The sequence below is a fragment of the Pollicipes pollicipes genome, unplaced genomic scaffold (assembly GCF_011947565.3).
Source record: "Pollicipes pollicipes isolate AB1234 unplaced genomic scaffold, Ppol_2.1 Scaffold_4002;HRSCAF=4701_pilon_pilon_pilon, whole genome shotgun sequence".
Classification (NCBI taxonomy): Eukaryota; Metazoa; Arthropoda; class Thecostraca; order Pollicipedomorpha; family Pollicipedidae; genus Pollicipes; species Pollicipes pollicipes.
Window position 1 is genome coordinate 20,043,439 of NW_023596420.1, and position 18,381 is coordinate 20,061,819.

General features: G+C 59.5%; 2 protein-coding genes across 2 annotated transcripts; one reads left to right on the forward strand and one right to left on the reverse strand.

The window, feature by feature from the left end:
• The first annotated feature begins 38 nt into the window (after positions 1-38).
• On the forward strand, positions 39-17,064 carry LOC119093221 (glutamate receptor ionotropic, NMDA 2A-like). Its single transcript, XM_037216137.1, has 11 exons — positions 39-146; positions 1,572-1,695; positions 2,402-2,562; positions 3,314-3,495; positions 3,771-3,865; positions 7,514-7,654; positions 8,149-8,253; positions 10,631-10,755; positions 11,215-11,265; positions 15,073-15,198; positions 15,885-17,064. The coding sequence occupies exons 2-11, from the start codon at positions 1,576-1,578 to the stop codon at positions 15,925-15,927; spliced, it is 1,149 nt and encodes a 382-aa protein (XP_037072032.1). The 5' UTR covers positions 39-146; positions 1,572-1,575; the 3' UTR covers positions 15,928-17,064.
• A 130-nt stretch (positions 17,065-17,194) lies between these two features.
• LOC119094215 (pre-mRNA-splicing factor CWC25 homolog) lies at positions 17,195-18,380 on the reverse strand (the record flags this gene model as incomplete). The annotated part of the gene is made up of 2 exons (XM_037217290.1): positions 17,195-17,500; positions 18,076-18,380. Coding segments are annotated over 2 exons (489 nt in total), but the record flags the coding sequence as incomplete, so codon positions are not given.
• Position 18,381: the final 1 nt, after the last annotated feature.

Here is an 18,381-nt window from a genome sequence, read left to right on the forward strand (position 1 = left end):
ATTGACGGTGTGTGTGTTGTTCTGTGTCGACAGACGGTGGCTCCGCGTGACCACAAGTTCTCACTGTTCCGCACGTACTGGCTGGTGTGGGCCATCCTGTTCCAGGCTGCTGTGCACACCGACTGTCCTCGAGGACTGACAGCCAGGTCAGGTCAGAGGCTGACAGTCAGGTCGGGTCAGGGATGGCCGTCAGGTCAGGTCAGAGGCTGACCGTCAGCACAGGCCGTATGCTGACGGTCTGGTCAGGCTAGTGTCTGAACAGCGAGGCCAGGTCAGGGTGTGGGTCAGCTCACATCAGGGGCCAACAGGTCGAGTCAGAGACCGATGGCCAGGTCAGTTCAGGGGCTGACAGTCAGGTCGGGTCAGGGATGGCCGTCAGGTCAGGTCAGGGGCTGCCGTCAGGTCAGGCCGTATGCTGACGGTCTGGTCAGGCTAGTGTCTGAACAGCGAGGCCAGGTCAGGGTGTGGGTCAGCTCACATCAGGGGCCAACAGGTCGAGTCAGAGACCGATGGCCAGGTCAGTTCAGGGGCTGACAGTCAGGTCGGGTCAGGGATGGCCGTCAGGTCAGGTCAGGGGCTGCCGTCAGGTCAGGCCGTATGCTGACGGTCTGGTCAGGCTAGTGTCTGAACAGCGAGGCCAGGTCAGGGTGTGGGTCAGCTCACATCAGGGGCCAACAGGTCGAGTCAGAGACCGATGGCCAGGTCAGGTCAGGGGCTGGCAGCCACGCCGAGTCAGTGGCTCACATCCGGTTCCTGCCAGGATCGTTAGCTAAGCCATTTCCTGGGACTTATAGCTAGGTGAGAACAGTGACTCAGAGCCTAACTGAAAACAACAGCCAACTTAGTTAACGACATGGTGTGCAGTGCGAGCAATCAGTTCGTAACTGGTGCTCTCTAAAGCAATCTCTGGAAAGGTCAAAGTACACCAGGTGTCCCACGCTACCTGCTTCTACTTCGAACCGTACTTAAGATCTCAGGAGCTGGATCCTCTAGAGGCAGACACCTGCAGATGTTCCACGTTATTCACATGACACTGCAAATTGCTGATGCGCTGCTTAAGTGCAACTCAATTATACGGCAGTCTTCAAGTTGTAAAGCAACACGTGTCCATATGCAGACAGCATTAATCAATCGGCCAGACCAATCCAGAATTGGTAACTTGCGTATCCAATGTTTAGGTGAAGGGCAGAAGCTGAATGGCAAATATAAAATAGTCAAACTATAACGGCTACTCCTCCCCTCACAGTCCATTTGTCTGTGTAGTATGGAATTTCCGTGTGTGTCTGCACTCCCAGGCCTAAAAGTCGCGGTGTCTTGTAAACCCCGGACATGTGATTGCCCTGGCAGGTACATGAGCTCACATCTGAACCCCTCTTCGCCCTCCCCCGATCGTCTGGCGATCCCGGCGGGCTTGTGCCCCTCCCCCATCTGAACCCCGCCCCTGACTGCCTGATAGCTGCGGCAGATTCATGGCCTCCCATCTGAACCCCGTTCCTGACTGTATGATAACTGGGGCAGATTCATGGCCTCCCATCTGAACCCCATCTCTGACTGTCTGATGACCTGGACAGATTCATGGCTTCCATGTGGGCACTGTTTGCGGTCGTCTTCCTCGCCATCTACACCGCCAACCTGGCCGCCTTCATGATTACGCGAGAGGAGTTCCACGAACTGAAGGGTATTGACGACGACCGGGTGAGTGGGCTCAAGCACCATCCGCACCTCTCCGCCTGCCGCGCCTAATCAGACCCCGAGGCCACGCCGAGCGAAGGGGAGGCTGCCGGTGTGGGCACTGCGGTCTGCTTCGGTGAGGACGCTGCCGTCCGCGCCCCCGGCCGGTGCGCCGGGCACAGGCAGGCGGCGAGGGAGGAGGGGAGGGCGACAGGGTGCGAGAGGGAGAGAGGGCGAGAGGGGACGAGAGGGCGAGAGGACGAGAGGGCGAGAGGGCGAGAGGGCGAGAGGACAAGAAAACAAGAAGGCAAGAGGATGAGAGGGCGAGAGGGCGAGAGAGCGAGAGGGCGAGAGGGCGAGGGGGTGAGAGGGCGAGGGGGCGAAAGGGCGGGAGGTGGATATAGAGAGAGGTGGCTAGATAGAGAGAGAGAGAGAGAGAGGGATAGAGAGAGAGAGAGAGAGGGAGAGAGGCGACAGCGTTGGGAACCGGAAAGGAAGGTGATTGCTGATGGAACGGTGGAGGAGAACAGTTAGTGGTCGCTGGTGCCATTACTGCGAGGAGACAAGTGCCGGTAACGGATGTAAATCTGATGAAGGCGGAAGCGGCTAACGGTGGCGTAAGCGGCACTGGATGGTGGTGCGATGTCATTGTTATGTGCTGACTGTCGTTAGGTGCTACTTCCGTCTGACCAGGAGGTCGCTAATGACAACCGATGGCCGTTCTCTCCAGATGGTGTTTCCCAACTCGTTCGAGCCGCCGTTCCGGGCCGGAACCGTCCTGTACACCAACACCGAAATGGTGCTCCGGAAGCACAAGCCACAGCAGTTCAGGCACATCCTTCAGCACACACGTGCGGATGTACAGGAGGGCATCAAGCATATCAAGACTGGGTGAGGGCTCTTCGCGCCACCAGACCGTCCAACGCGAGCCGGTCCGATTCGCCATCGCTCCACTCCTGCTCTTTCTCTGTTGGTGCTCGTAATTACGCACCAAAATATGAAACAGCTCAACTGGGTAAACACCACAGGAACCGTAGAAACTACACACCAGTGAATGGGCGGCGCGCTGCGCAGTGCGGAGCTAGTGCAGACTGTACACAGGGGTCACCAGGGAGCCGGGCGAATGGGCGGCGGGCAGCGCAAAGTGGAGCTAGTGCAGACTGTACACAGGGGTTACCAGGGAGCCGGACGAATGGGCGGCGGGCTGCGCAAAGTGGAGCTAGTGCAGACCGTGCACAGGGGTCATCAGGGAGCCGGACGAATGGGCAGCGGGCTGCACCGTGTGGAGCTAGTGCAGACTGTACACAGGGGTCACCAGGGAGCCGGGCAAATGGGCGGCGGGCTGCGCTATGTGGAGCTAGTGCTGGTCGTACACAGGGGTCAGCAGGAAGCCGGCGCCATGCGGTCAGAGCTCAGTCCGGCTGGCCCTCACTGCAGCCGGGAGCGGCGTCACCGACGGGGGCATGTCCCCCCCCCCCCCTCTATCGTGGGATTGAGAGGGGCAGTTTCCTTTGTTCTGGCAGCTATCTTACAGGAGAAATGTATTAATCTTACAGATTTTCGCTAAGAATCCATATTCCATATGACAGAAAATATGCGCCCTTAGTTGTTCTCTATGTGGACGGGCTTCGGCTGTCACCAGAGAGCTGGATGCGTTCCTCTACGACGCCACGGTGCTGCAGTACATGGTGGCGCAGGACGACGACTGCGAGATCCTCACTGTCGGCTCGTGGTACGGCATGACCGGCTACGGCGTCGGCTTCCGGCGCGGCTCGAAATACGTCGACCAGTTCAACAAGAAGCTCATGCAGTACAACGATCACGGTGAGGGCGTGTGCCGTTTTATCTTGTTCGCTGTGGTCGTAGGCTGCCGGTGGAAAGCCGAAGGTCGGGAATTCTGGATACGCCAGAGGCAATTTCTGAAGATTGTGGTTCCGCATCAGGCGTTGGCCTTCCGTATATTTTGGCAGCCTGTCCGTAACCCAGGGACAGGCTGGCAGCTGGGGAGCCCGGCCATCAACTACATGTTGGCTGTTACGAGGCGTGCTTCAGAATGGTGAACGGCTTGACGGCAGAGCGGTCTGCTGTCTGTCCGTCAGGCGACATCGAACGTCTGCAGAGGTTCTGGCTGACGGGTGCCTGTAAACCCCAGAAGCAGCACAAGAGGGCATCCGAACCACTGGCTCTGGAACAGGTGAGACGTGACTGGGTGCCGCTCACGCCGGGCTGCGCCGTTAGCTCTGGAACAGGTGAGACGTGACTGGGTGCCGCTCACGCCGGGCTGCGCCGCTAGCTCTGGAACAGGTGAGACGTGACTGGGTGCCGCTCACGCCGGGCTGCGCCGCTAGCTCTGGAACAGGTGAGACGTGACTGGGTGCCGCTCACGCCGGGCCGCGCCGTTAGCTCTGGAACAGGTGTGGCGTGACTGGGTGCCGCTCACACCGGGCCGCGCAGGCCGCAGCTCTTCCGGCGAGCCGATCTCAACACCTGCTGTGCGCTGTGTTCAGCGATGAACTTAACACAGCAGTCAGCGGATCAGCTGAGCTGAGAGTGTGACGATGTACTGGCTTGTGAATTGTAAGCTGGCTGAATTGCATGAGTTTTAACGTTGTCTTCCTGTCGATCGTCTTTCATATTGGTGTTTATTTTGAGACAGGTTCATTAAATGTCTGGTAGTATTCGAGTGAGTGGTTGCAAAAAGATGAACAGAATTAACTTAATCATCCTGACATATCCATGAATATTTGAATACTAAACAATACAGCCTGGGGTATTCCACTAATCGCAAAGTCCCGGGTAAAAGTGCCCTGTGCTGTCCCAGGACAAGTGTGTGATCGAAAAAAATATGGCGGCAATCAATAGCCCTGACCGTTTTCAGAGAGGAGTCGTTAAGCTAACACCTTTCACGCGACTGGTGGCTCCACTAACCACAAAATTAGTTTCAGGATCACCAAATTTTTCAGTCCATTCCGAACTTTTCACATGTATAACTGAGACGCATTGCGCGGCATGAGACGAGCCAGGCGACAGCAAATATGACAGCTGTTAGCTGTAAGGTAGATGATGCCTTAAACTAAGCTAGTGGAGCCAGATAACTTCGGTAACCGACACCGACAGCTATGATCAATGCATGGGAGTTATCGCTAATGCCAATAAACTTATTTAGAAATGACTGATCGTGAGTCCGGGCAGGCTGTGCAATTTGATTCATGGACACCAATCAACTCCCTTGCAAATATAACCCATGTCTTGCGTAAAACGCAGTCGTTTCGAGTTGACGGCGTTGAGAGAAATCGGGGCTTTACGCCCGTGCTGTGTGGTTTTGATGGCTGCCTATGTTTCTTATAAGGCTACAGCGCCTTATGTTCGAGATGGGTATGGGATAGGTAGCGCTGTCCGTCTCCCGACCGATGAATGGCGATTTCATGGCCCGGTTTAGATCCGTCGACGGTATGTGGCTGATACGCTCGCCTGCTTGTTTCACGTTTTCACCTGCCCTGCTTGCTGAGATCCAGCCCCCCCCCCCCCCAAAAAAAACGGACGGATCCATGGTGTGCGCACGAGAGCGTGTGGCCGTCTGCACACATCGGCTCACAATTTAGCCCGTGCTTTTGGTCGTGTTCTGCCCTGCCAGAATCTGTTAGTCTCATGTTCCTGCCACACTGGGTCGTTAATATCTTCACCCGATGTCGGCCCGTGTTCTACAGCTTTTCGCAATCAGAGAAACTTTCCCTTTCCATGTTAACACCACGAGGCAGGTGAAATCATGGTGCTTTGTAATGCTGCGAGAAAAGGTCTCCTGATCAGCAGCCTGCATGCGAATGCCTAGCAATTCATACGGCTCAGCTTATCAAGAACTGCATTTTTGCTGCTGAAAACCGTGTGAAGCTGACAGGCGTGCGACAGATTCGGGCCGCCCAGGTTGAGCATCTTCTCAAAGCTCGAACAGACTTGCTTGCCCTGCAGCTCGCTGGTAGTAATGGCCACGTACGTAACAGCATGACTGGCACCAGACGCAGCAGCGTGTGGCTGTGTGATCGAATCATGCAATAATGCTTACATAGAGGAGGCCAGGTCAGGTTCAGATCGAATCAGGTTGAGGTCACGTCAGCTGATTGAGCATGACATTTCTACTCATCCGAATTACGTGGCCCAGAGGAATCTTATGACTTTGACTGTACCAGCTTTTTCCTGACAAATAAGAAACAGTTCAACTTTGTTCAATGCTGGTGGGTGACCTCACGTGGCGTCCGTTGATAACCATCGATAGTACAGCTGACCTGGTGTGACTATCGATAGTACAGCTGTCCTAATACAGCCATCGATGAGACGGCTGGCCTGGTGCGACCATCGATAATACGGCTAACCCGGTGCGACCATCGATAGTAAAGCTGACCCGGTGTGACCATCGATAATACAGCTGACCCGGTGTGACCATCGATAATACAGCTGACTCGGTGCGACCATCGATAGTACAGCTGACTTGGTGTGACCATCGAGGATACAGCTGACTCGGTGTGACCATCGATAGTACAGCTGACTTGGTGCGACCATCGATGGGAAAGCCGCCCCACACTAGCACACGGTCAGGCCAATGGATGTATTATCGATATCCTCTTCAACTTGCATAGATTGGTGGGCATTTATGCATAATATGCATTATGTGCCATGACCAAATGCATGTAAATTAAGCAATATCTGTAACACCATTGGTAATTTAAAAGCGTCTAATGAGCCTCTTGATGTGGAAAAGTAACCGTAGAAAGCTTTGCTGATGACAACATTCATTGCATTATTATGCTTTGTATGTTATTATGCATATTATATATACAACCATTATGTATCTTTCCACCTGTTTTGTCGAGAATATGTCAAACTGATTACCTGACTGGTAGTAAAAATTTGGGCAGCTACATGGGGCGGTTGGAGAATCACTCAGGAAATAGGAATGAAGTCACTTTTAGCCACCGCACGTGGTCGCGAAAGACACCTAAGAGCACATGCGAAGGTGTTAATCAAAAAATTGTTTCACGTGATCGATATCGGTTATATGCGTGGTATGCAGGGCGATGTTTTTTCGTGACCGCTTACGTAGAGACTCTTCTGATAGAAGTTTCCAGTGAGCCGCTATTTCCATTGACCAAATTGCCTCTGAAGGCAACCGTCACTAAACCAACTAATAAAATAATTTATGTTTTTCGCTTCATCATTGGATCACATGCCGGGGAGGATGTAGTAGATGATTTGTAGTGCGGATACTGTAGTTGGATCATCACCTTGACAAGGTTGTCTTCTTGCTTCGAATGGTTTTGCCCGGATGACGTGAGATTGGATTTCGCTGAATAAATGGCGCGAGGCCGTCGCGCCAACGTAAGCTTCAAAAGACTGGGTAATAAACTCAGCATGACGAAAGATTTGACTTTCGGTCTCCACACAGTGTCGAGAGAGCTTTATTGTTCCGTGCGACTCTGCGGCGCGGCCGTCCGTTACCAGAGCGACTCTGTGATGTGGCTGTCCGTCACCAGAGCGACTCTGTGATGTGGCTGTCCGTCACCAGAGCGACTCTGTGCCTCGCGCGGTGAGCAGTGCATTGAGTGGGCCCGCTGGCTCAGCGGGTGTGGTGAGGCGGCACTGTGGCCGCTCGCCGAGGTTGTCTCGTGCCCACGGCTGGCGACCGGCCCGCCGCCTCAGCTGCTGCCGGTGCTCCCCGTCGGTGGCCGGAGCCGCTTGCCGTCCGCGCTCCGGCCGCTCGCCTGACCGCCGACCTCCCCTGCCGACCTCTGGCCTTCCTTGCTGACCTCCGGCCTCCCCTGCTGACCGCCGACCTCTCGTGCTGCCCCAGTTTTTGTCAGCTTTCCTGCTGCTGGGCTGCGCCATACTGCTGGCCTGCGCCATACTGGCCTGCGAGCACTGCTACTTCAAGTACGTCCGCAACAAGCTGGCCAAAACGGACCGCGGCGGCTGCTGTGCCCTCATCAGCCTGGTCAGTCGGCCTGGGCCGTCTCCGTTGGCTGCCGTCAGTCCAGTGTCACGGACAGTCGGCCCGACACAGGGGGCCTATCTGTCTCATGTTTCGGACTAGCTCTTCAGGTTGGTGTGACGTGTCCGCCTCGGTACCGTACTTCATCGGCTCCCACAATCAGCCTGATCAGGGGATCGTGATCCGCATTTCGGGACTGGTTTGTGTTCGTTTGGAAGGTGCTGACTGAATGATGATCGGTTTATTCGTTTGTCGAGCTCGTGGGGGGGGGGGCATGTGTCACCCATGCGTCTCGTCTGTTCAACTTGTGCCCCATGACTTCACCAACTACATCATGACTGATGCACCGGGCACAAGTTTCTCTTGAATGAGATGCCCGAGAGAGGCTAGAGCACGCGCCTCATGCACCCGGCGCGTGCCAGCACCGCTCCAGCGCCGCCTCGTCCCGTCTCGTGTCTGGACTAGCCCTGACCGCGCCTGACGACCGTCTGTTGCAGAACATGGGCAAGTCGCTGTCGTTTCGAGGGGCGGTGTACGAGGCGCAGGACATAATCAAGTACCACCACTGCCGGGACCCCATCTGCGACACCCACCTGCTCAAGGTAGGCCGCCGCTGGGGGGGGGGGGGGGGGAGTGAGGAGGTCTGACGCCCAGCCCAGCCCAGACGTCACGTAGCCGTGTGTACGCTCACCTGTGGCATATCTGTGACTTGGTCTGGGGTCGGCGCCCACCTGTGTCTCGGTCTGGCGTCGGCACCCACCTGTGACTCAGTTCGGAGTCGGCACCCGCCTGTGACTCGGTCTGGGGTCGGCGCCCACCTGTGACTCGGTCTGGGTCGGCGCCCACCTGTGACTCGGTCTGGGGTCGGCACCCACCTGTGACTCAGTTCGGAGTCGGCACCCACCTGTGACTCGGTCTGGGGTCGGCGCCCACCTGTGACTCGGTTCGGAGTCGGCACCCACCTGTGACTCGGTTCGGAGTCGGCGCCCACCTGTGACTCGGTCTGGGGTCGGCGCCCACCTGTGACTCGGTCTGGGGTCGGCGCCCACCTGTGACTCGGTCTGGAGTTGGCGCCCACCTGTGACTCGGTCTGGGGTCGGCGCCCACCTGTGACTCGGTCTGGGGTCGGCGCCCACCTGTGACTCGGTCTGGAGTTGGCGCCCACCTGTGACTCGGTCTGGGGTCGGCGCCCACCTGTGACTCGGTCTGGGGTCGGCGCCCACCTGTGACTCGGTTCGGAGTTGGCGCCCACCTGTGACTCGGTCTGGGGTCGGCGCCCACCTGTGACTCGGTCTGGGGTCGGCACCCACCTGTGACTCGGTCTGGGGTCGGCGCCCACCTGTGACTCGGTCTGGGGTCGGCGCCCACCTGTGACTCGGTCTGGGGTCGGCGCCCACCTGTGACTCGGTCTGGGGTCGGCGCCCACCTGTGACTCGGTCTGGGGTCGGCGCCCACCTGTGACTCGGTCTGGGGTCGGCGCCCACCTGTGACTCGGTCTGGGGTCGGCGCCCACCTGTGACTCGGTCTGGGGTCGGCGCCCACCCTGTGACTCGGTCTGGAGTCGGCGCCCACCTGTGACTCGGTCTGGGGTCGGCGCCCACCTGTGACTCGGTCTGGAGTCGGCGCCCACCTGTGACTCGGTCTGGGGTCGGCGCCCACCTGTGACTCGGTCTGGGGTCGGCGCCCACCTGTGACTCGGTCTGGGGTCGGCGCCCACCTGTGACTCGGTCTGGGGTCGGCGCCCACCTGTGACTCGGTCTGGGGTCGGCGCCCACCTGTGACTCGGTCTGGGGTCGGCGCCCACCTGTGACTCGGTCTGGGGTCGGCGCCCACCTGTGACTCGGTCTGGAGTCGGCGCCCACCTGTGACTCGGTCTGGGGTCGGCGCCCACCTGTGACTCGGTCTGGGGTCGGCGCCCACCTGTGACTCGGTCTGGAGTCGGCGCCCACCTGTGACTCGGTCTGGGGTCGGCGCCCACCTGTGACTCGGTCTGGGGTCGGCGCCCACCTGTGACTCGGTCTGGGGTCGGCGCCTACCTGTGACTCGGTCTGGAGTCGGCGCCCACCTGTGACTCGGTCTGGGGTCGGCGCCTACCTGTGACTCGGTCTGGAGTCGGCGCCCACCTGTGACTCGGTCTGGGGTCGGCGCCCACCTGTGACTCGGTCTGGGGTCGGCGCCCACCTGTGACTCGGTCTGGGGTCGGCGCCCACCTGTGACTCGGTCTGGGGTCGGCGCCCACCTGTGACTCGGTCTGGAGTCGGCGCCCACCTGTGACTCGGTCTGGGGTCGGCGCCCACCTGTGACCCGGTCTGGAGTCGGCGCCCACCTGTGACTCAGTTCGGAGTCGGCACCCGCCTGTGACTCGGTCTGGGGTCGGCGCCCACCTGTGACTCGGTCTGGAGTCGGCGCCCACCTGTGACTCGGTCTGGGGTCGGCGCCCACCTGTGACTCGGTCTGGGGTCGGCGCCCACCTGTGACTCAGTTCGGAGTCGGCACCCGCCTGTGACTCGGTCTGGGGTCGGCGCCCACCTGTGACTCGGTCTGGAGTTGGCGCCCACCTGTGACTCGGTCTGGAGTCGGCGCCCACCTGTGACTCGGTCTGGGGTCGGCGCCCACCTGTGACTCGGTTCGGAGTTGGCGCCCACCTGTGACTCGGTCTGGGGTCGGCGCCCACCTGTGACTCGGTCTGGAGTTGGCGGGGCAGCCGTCACTGGCCGCCTCCCCGTGCTGCCTTGCGGCCCTGCTTGGTGTTAAGTAAGGAGTGAAAACTCTAAAACGCATTGGGGAAAGGTAGCTCTTCGAAAAAACAACGTTTTTTGTACTCCGTCCAACGCCCATTGGCGAGTTTCTTAGCGGCCTGAATCTCTCATTTGAGAACCAAGGTAAAAACTGAGCAGGTCCAGCCCGTCCCAAAACGTCACAAAGCGTCTCAATGTCTGCAGTGGGAGGTACAAGTGTGATACATGGCCATGGCTACAGGTAAAGCGAGAGCTGGACGTGGCGCGACTCAGGATCCGCGAGCTCGAGGACCAGCTCCTGGATAACGGCTTCGCTCCCAGCTCACGCTTCCTGGCCGCCATGCGACAGACAGCGCCGCAGAAAAGGTATCGCCGCCCTGCCGGGCTTGCACCCGCGGCTCCCTCGTACTCCGCGCTGTTGCCTGCCACCCGCTCAAGACTCAGTCAGGAATGGCGCATTCTCTTCATCTCGTCTTGACAGTAAGCTTTTTGGGAATCTCTGGCTTCGTGTTTCCGTGAAAGCCTGTCAGCTGCTTTCCAGTTTGGTCCACACACTCTCTGCCTTTCTTCGCTCCAGATTGTGCGCTCTATCTCAAGTGGCGGGCCATTTGCACAGCCATTCGCTCTATTTCTTTCTACCACTACGTCTTACTTTCCGACGTTCCGTTCTGGATTTGATTTACCGCTCTGAGCTGTTTCCATCCACACCCAGCATGACTAAAGCAGTCTCAGTTCATCTTGTATGCACCTGACGTGGACGCCAATACCAACCGTATGCAGCCCGGCTTATGCAACTATGAACATCCGCTCCCCTGTTACCCACAGCAAGAACTCGTGGTGCTGTTTACCACCAAAAGATGGCGCAGAGCTCAGAGGGTACGTAATACATCACAGCACGCGGCCAGCGTTCTCCGCATGTGGTACAAGCATGTTCCTTCAAGCCCTATCGGCGCATGCCGCTTTAAAGGCTCTTGCATTATGTTCACTTGTGCATATGTTCATAACCTCAAAGGGAACGCTACGGCATCGCTGTGCTGCATCGGAAAAAACAGACGAACATAGAAGATCGGCTGATGCGTTTTACCACATTTACCCCGTAGTGGATCGCTGTCATTGCACAAGTATCATTCATATGTGGTGGTGCATTGTGAGACTTGACCATGCAGAGCTAAAAGGGCGATAACAGTTTGAAAATGCCTGGGAACACCACGTTTGTTTGGCACGCTTCCCTACGAAGAATGCCGTTGAATGACCGTCTGGTGCCGAATTCTGCGGACGTGAAGAGAAGAGACATTCTGTTTCCATTCCATTCTGCATTTTCCAAGCCAGGCGCTTTTGTGTGGTGGGTACCATGGACAATGGCAAATGATGGTGTTCTCCGGTTCGGGCGAATTAGGCGGCTTTTAGTGCACGCGCCCACGAAGCCTTCCACGCGTAATGTTTGAGAACATCCTCACTTCGCGAGGGAGTTCGGAAAGTTTGAGACAAAACGATGCCATATTATATGATGTACAACCGTGAGCTAATATCAAGGACCTGTCATGTGTGAGTGAGCCAAACCAATTGATGACATCGCCAGGGGTACGCAGCGGCGCTAGTCTGTGTGCGCGAGACAAAACAGAGTCAGCCGGCCCGGCCAGGGTGGACGTGCGGCGGCTGAAATGTCACACCACGTCCTGTCCAGCCGCGGACGGCTGGGCTCTTCTCGGCGCTGTGTTGTGTCGGCTGCATGCGACCCAGTACGCGCGCCGGCTGCGACGCCCTCGAACGGTGGCGGCGCTCCTGGACGTCGGCGTCGCCCCCGGACGGCAGTGGCGTCCCGGGCGAGCACCCCCTGACGGCGGCGGCGGCGCCCCCGGACGGCAGTGGCGTCCCGGGCGAGCACCCCCTGACGGCGGCGGCGGCACCCCCGGACGGCAGTGGCGTCCCGGGCGAGCACCCCCTGACGGCAGTGGCGTCCCGGGCGAGCACCCCCTGACGGCGGCGGCGGCACCCCCGGACGGCAGTGGCCGTCCCGGGCGAGCACCCCCTGACGGCGGCGGCGGCACCCCCGGACGGCAGTGGCGTCCCGGGCGAGCACCCCCTGACGGCGGCGGCGGCACCCCCGGACGGCAGTGGCGTCCCGGGCGAGCACCCCCTGACGGCGGCGGCGGCGCCCCCGGACGGCAGTGGCGTCCCGGGCGAGCACCCCCGGACGGCAGTGGCGTCCCGGGCGAGCACCCCCTGACGGCGGCGGCGGCACCCCCGGACGGCAGTGGCGTCCCGGGCGAGCACCCCCTGACGGCGGCGGCGGCACCCCCGGACGGCAGTGGCGTCCCGGGCGAGCACCCCCTGACGGCGGCGGCGGCGCCCCTGACGGCAGTGGCGTCCCGGGCGAGCACCCCCTGACGGCGGCGGCGGCGCCCCCGGACGGCAGTGGCGTCCCGGGCGAGCACCCCCTGACGGCGGCGGCGGCACCCCCTGACGGCGGCGGCGTCCCCAGACTGTAATGGCGTCCCAAACGGTGGTGGTACCCCCGGACGTGGCAGGGCTCTCGAACTGTGACGGCGTCCCGGACGGTGGCGGCGCCCCCGAACGGTGGCGGCGCCCCCGAACGGCGGCGGCGCCCCCGAACGGCGGCGGGGCCCCCGAACGGTGGCGGCGCCCCCGAACGGCGGCGGGGCCCCCGAACGGTGGCGGCGCCCCCGAACGGCGGCGGGGCCCCCGAACGGCGGCGGCGCCCCCGAACGACGGCGGGGCCCCCGGCGCGGCCGGCGCGCCTCACCCTGTGCACGCTTGCTCGTGGCGCATCTGCTCGACGTACACTGTGTGCACATACATCCAGCTTTGACCGCCGCGCGCCGCGTGGTCGGCCACCGACGCCTATGAGTCGCCAGCGAGCGCCGCAGGCAGGATCAACAGCCACCCTAAGCCGGATGTGCTGTCAAAGGCCAGGCGTCCCACCGCTGGCGGCTTTCGCAGGGTCGTGACGCGGAGGGCCCTTTGAAGCTAGAGCTGCCCGTGCGCCCGGTTCCAATGGCGGGCTGCAGTCTGGCGAGCCGAAGTATCGTAACTGCTGATAACACATTCTGGCCGAAAATGGCTGCTTATGTCCACTGTGGACCAGTATTACTTTGGCGGTGAAATGAAAGAGAGACACCTTGCCATTGTGCTTCGTTTCACCAAGAAAGGCCATTAGCTCCCGGTTTTTCGACGTTATGAGTTCCGAGTTTTTATTCTGAGTCATCGGCGTTCAGCATACCAGGAAGAACTGATTAAGCGACGTTATAGAGCAAACGTTGGTTATATTGGCAGTGCTCGTTTCCAGCTGTGCTTCCAGCTGTGTTCCAGCTTCCAGCTCGCGAGTTATCGCGATCATATCACATCACATCAACGAGACGGTCGCGATCTCACGATCACCCTGCGGTCGCGTCTAGCGTTCATAAGCACAGCTTGAAGCGTCAGTCACCGTCAATATAAGCGTGTTTCCTCTATGTTGATCAATCTTGTCATTAAGCCAGTGTCTCCAGTTTTCTTTTCTAAGGCCGATGTGTCGGCAAAAGAAGCCTCAATTAACCAATGTGCTTCAGTAACAAGCGAAAGACTGGTGAACCCCCTCGCCTATAACGCTACAGGTCGGTGACAGTCTCTGGCGCTGAGCTTCGGGTGATGACCCCGAGTCGTCGGGGTCATCACTTGAATGGCCTCCAGGCGCCACATCGACCACGTCATTGTGTTATTCTGGTGTCCCGTCTGCTTCGATTCTGTCGTGTATGGTCGAAGCACAAAAACGGCCCGCCCACGTAAAACTTACTTCAATCGGGGCCCACCAGATCCGCTGGCGGTTCCGCCAGATCCACTGGTGGTTCCACTAGTGCAGGCCTTTGGTGAGCTCATGCGGAGCCTGGTGTAAGGCGATCATAACTCACAACGCTGTTTAACAAGCTGTCTGACCCACAGTACGTGCTGAACCTGGATACCAAAACGATGTGGAGATATGGCATCCGTGGACCTGACCGAGCCTGATCCGGTGCCATACGACCCGATGTGACCTGATGTGACCTGTCTCGAGGACCGGTTCCCGATGGTGTCTACCGCTGACCTCTGCGGGGGTTGGTGACCGGTGCAGTGTCTGCCACTGAGCGCTGCGGCCGGTCCCCAATAGCGTCTGCTGCTGATCTCTGCGGGGCTCGGTGACCGGTCCAGTGTCTGCCACTGAGCGCAGCGGTCGATCCTCAGCAGTGTCTGCTGCTGATCTCTGCGGGGCTCGGTGACCGGTCCAGTGTCTGCCACTGAGCGCAGCGGTCGATCCTCAGCAGTGTCTGCTGCTGACCTCTGCGGGGCTCGGTGACCGGTCCAGCGTCTGCCACTAAGCGCAGCGGTCGATCCTCAGCAGTGTCTGCTACTGACCTCTGCGGGGGTCGGTGACCGGTCCAGTGTCGGCCACTGAGCGCTGCGGTCGATCTTCAGCGGTGTCTGCTGCTGACCTCTGCGGGGGTCGGCGATCGTTGTAGTGTCTGCCACTGAGCGCAGCGGTCGATCCTCAGCAGTGTCTGCTGCTGACCTCTGCGGGGGTCGGTGACCGGTGCATTGTCTGCCACTGAGCGCTGCGACCGGTCCCCAATGGTGTCTACCGCTGACCTCTGTGGGGCTCGGTGACCGGTGCAGTGTCTGCCACTGAGCGCGGCGGTCGATCGTTCCCAGGCCTATCGTGACGCGGCCCGAGCGGGGCCTCCCCAGCGCTGTTCGCCACCACATGTACACACAACAGTCTGCTGAGTTCATCCGACTTAACCCGGACAGATTCAGCGGCCACCGACAGCAGCAGAGGTGAGTACCGTCTCGGCCACCGACAGCAGCAGAGGTGAGCACCGTCTCGGCCACCGACAGGAGGAGAGGTGAGCACCGTCTCGGCCAGCGACAGGAGGAGAGGTGGGCACCGTCTCGGCCACCGACAGCAGCAGAGGTGAGCACCGTCTCGGCCACCGACAGCAGCAGAGGTGAGCACCGTCTCGGCCACCGACAGGAGGAGAGGTGAGCACCGTCTCGGCCACCGACAGCAGCAGAGGTGAGCACCGTCTTGGCCACCGACAGCAGCAGAGGTGAGCACCGTCTCGGCCACAGACAGCAGCAGAGGTGAGCACCGTCTCGGCCACCGACAGCAGCAGAGGTGAGCACCGTCTCGGCCACCGACAGTAGGAGAGGTGAGCGCCGTCTCGGCCACCGGCCCTGCCGCTCACGTCTGGCTCGCTGGGTGTGGGCCCGGCAGCAGGGCCAGCTGCACCGTGTCGCGGGAAGACCTTACCTGGGGACGCCAGGGGTGTGCTTTCAGAGTGGCTTCTGCTTCACTGTGTTTATTCACACATGTAGTGCTGAAAGTGAAGCGCTGTGACTTGTCATCTATCAACGTTCGAGCTAAAGGTACTAACTTCCGGATTTGAATTCACTGTAGGCGCGGAGGCCGTGTCCCACGCCGTCGCAGCCATGATCAGCTGTTGACTGCTGACCTGTCGCAGACCCGCCTCTGTGGAGATCGCCGAGCTGGAGACCGTGCTGTGAGGCTGAGACCGATCTCCGAGCCCAGCAGCGGTCCAGAATCCAGCACCGCTGTCCACCATCCAGCACCGGGGCCCAGCAGCCACAGCAACCATGCTCGCAGGAGACGGCCGCTGGTCGCACACGGCCCCGTGTGGCGGATGAGAGCCTGGGTGGTGCGGGGAGGCGTCCACCGGTCTGGCCTGGCGGTCTCACGGGGCCAGGCATCGGTGCCAGCCACGTATTCGGCAGCCCACTCGCGACTAGACCAGAGCCAGCCTGTTTTCGGAATTGGGGAACAGGTCGATGGGGACCGTAAGGATCTCACGTCGTCGTTGTCGTCACTGGGGCTTTGCGACGCACCCAACTACTGAGGCTATATAGCCTCGCCTCCCTCCCACCCTGGCAGGAAGGGCAGGCACCGCGGGGAACCGAACCCAGCGCCTTTGGTTTCCCAGACGCGCAGTGGTCAACGCAGACGCGTTAACCACTACGCTATCGGCACCCCTGGGGGCTTTACGAACCCCTGGAATGGGAGGCTGCCAAAAACGCCAGGAGCGTGCCACCGGTGGCAGATATACAAGTAGATGCCCGACCGGGCGGAGCGCTGCCGCCAGCCTGGCGGAGCCGGCGCGTCGTCGGCGGCCAACCAGGCTGCGCTGATCCTTGGGCCGATCTGATAGAGGATATGATCTTCGGCGCGCCCTGCGCGCGCACAGGGCATGCCGAAGATCAGATCCCGTCCTCCCGTCCGGGCACGGACCGCAGATAAGTGTGATATTTATCAAGTGTTTTCTGGGTCAGCGCTGTTCCGCGTCTGTTGACTTGTTGTTGCAATCAGCTCAGTTCATGCGCTTGTGCCGCTGTGATGATTCAGTGCTGACCAGGTTTGTAGATTAGAGGTATACTCTGTAGGTGAGGAACGAAAAGCTCGTTTCCAGCATCTAGATTTCGCGCACGGATGGCTCTTGGGTACGGCGAGACGTGGCTATAGACAAACGTTACATTTTCGTGTTGAGAAATGCGGTAATCGCCGTTAACAGCCGTGTTTTTGACAGTGTTTAGATTATAAATGTTGCACGTGATCATTTACGTGTTCTCAAATCATGCTCAGTGCGCTGCCCGTTGAAGATGTGTGCTTTCTTCGTCGGGCTTGTTAATTTGCGGACGTAAAAAATCAAATACATCATTTGTATTTTACAAACAGTACCAACACTTATCCGCCCAGCGCACCTGTGGCACAGTTCTGCAGCATTCGCGGGCATACTGGGCGAAGTTCCCTGTGCGTGCGTGAGTGGGTGCCTGTCGAGTGTCCGCCCACGGCCCTCACAGCGCGACAGCAGTGCGGGCGGGCCGAGTTCAGAAACATGACACGCCTGGCCTTCGGAACACCGAGATCGTGCCGGCCGGCCGTCACCGCTTGACGAAGCTGCGGTCCATGGCGGCGGCCGAGCGCTGGATGTTGTAGCGGTTGGAGCGGATGCGCTGCTCGACGGTGCCCCGGTCGGCGGCGGCGCGCAGCTGGTCCCGCACAAACGACGCCTCGCCGCTGCCCTTCTCGTGCTCCTGCTGCTCCCGCGCCTGCTCGCTGTCGTACCTGGACACAGGCGCGTGGCCGGGTCACCAGGCGGTTTCGAGCGGTACGTCACGGCGCACTCCAGGGTCACATGACAGGCATTGCGCCTGAACACGGCAGCAAACCCGGCTGGCTTGTTGATCCAGCTGACTGGGCCCAGGGAAGCCTAGGGTTAAATAGCGAGAGCGGTGGTGACTGAGTAGCCACGTAACACTAAACACGTATCTGCACGACGTAAGATGTACCGATACATCCAAATACATTCATAGGCCGCATACCGCACAAATGGTTTGGGTTCCGATGACTGATCCCCATGCACCGTCCCTGGACAGCAGACATAGTATGGTTACCGGCCGCCCTCAAACATCCCAACAAGGCTAACCACGTCAAACCCTGTAATCCCATCTTATTTGTCCTATTTGTCTTACCTGTTCAACCAATCCCATTTATTCATCTCTAAGGCAAATACAAAACGGTATGAACTAGATCGTCTAAGGCGTTAAGAATGTATGTTACCGTGTGCTTTGTTGAATGAAAGTGCAGCCACTACGCTGGCAATGTTAGCGATGCAGCACCTGTCCTGTGTCGACACTGACCTGGCTAGGTTGTCTGCCCGCTGCTGATCTCGGAGCTTGGCGTTGTCCATCATTTCTTGACGCTTCCTATCCATCTCCTCCTGCGACAGGACGCTACCTCGTCCTCGCACCTTCTCCGACTGGTTCCGGCCTCCTCCACTGCCGTTCGTCCCTCGTCGGTCCCTGTCTTCGTCCCTGCCGCTCCGTTCCGTTCGCTCTCTATATCCGTCTCTGCCGTCCCGCTCGGTTTTATCTCTGCGACTGCCTTTGCTGTCCCGCTCTGCTCGGTCCCTTTGACCGCCTCTGCTCCCCCGCTCCTGCTCGGTC

Bases quoted from the DNA above. Each gene is read 5' to 3' on its own strand.
- LOC119093221 (XM_037216137.1), top strand. From the start codon at position 1,576: ATGGCTTCCATGTGGGCACTGTTTGCGGTCGTCTTCCTCGCCATCTAC. The intron at 2,563-3,313 runs GTGAGGGCTCTT...GGCTGTCACCAG, and splicing joins ATCAAGCATATCAAGACTGG to AGAGCTGGATGCGTTCCTCT. The intron at 15,199-15,884 runs GTGAGTACCGTC...GACCTGTCGCAG, and splicing joins GGCCACCGACAGCAGCAGAG to ACCCGCCTCTGTGGAGATCG.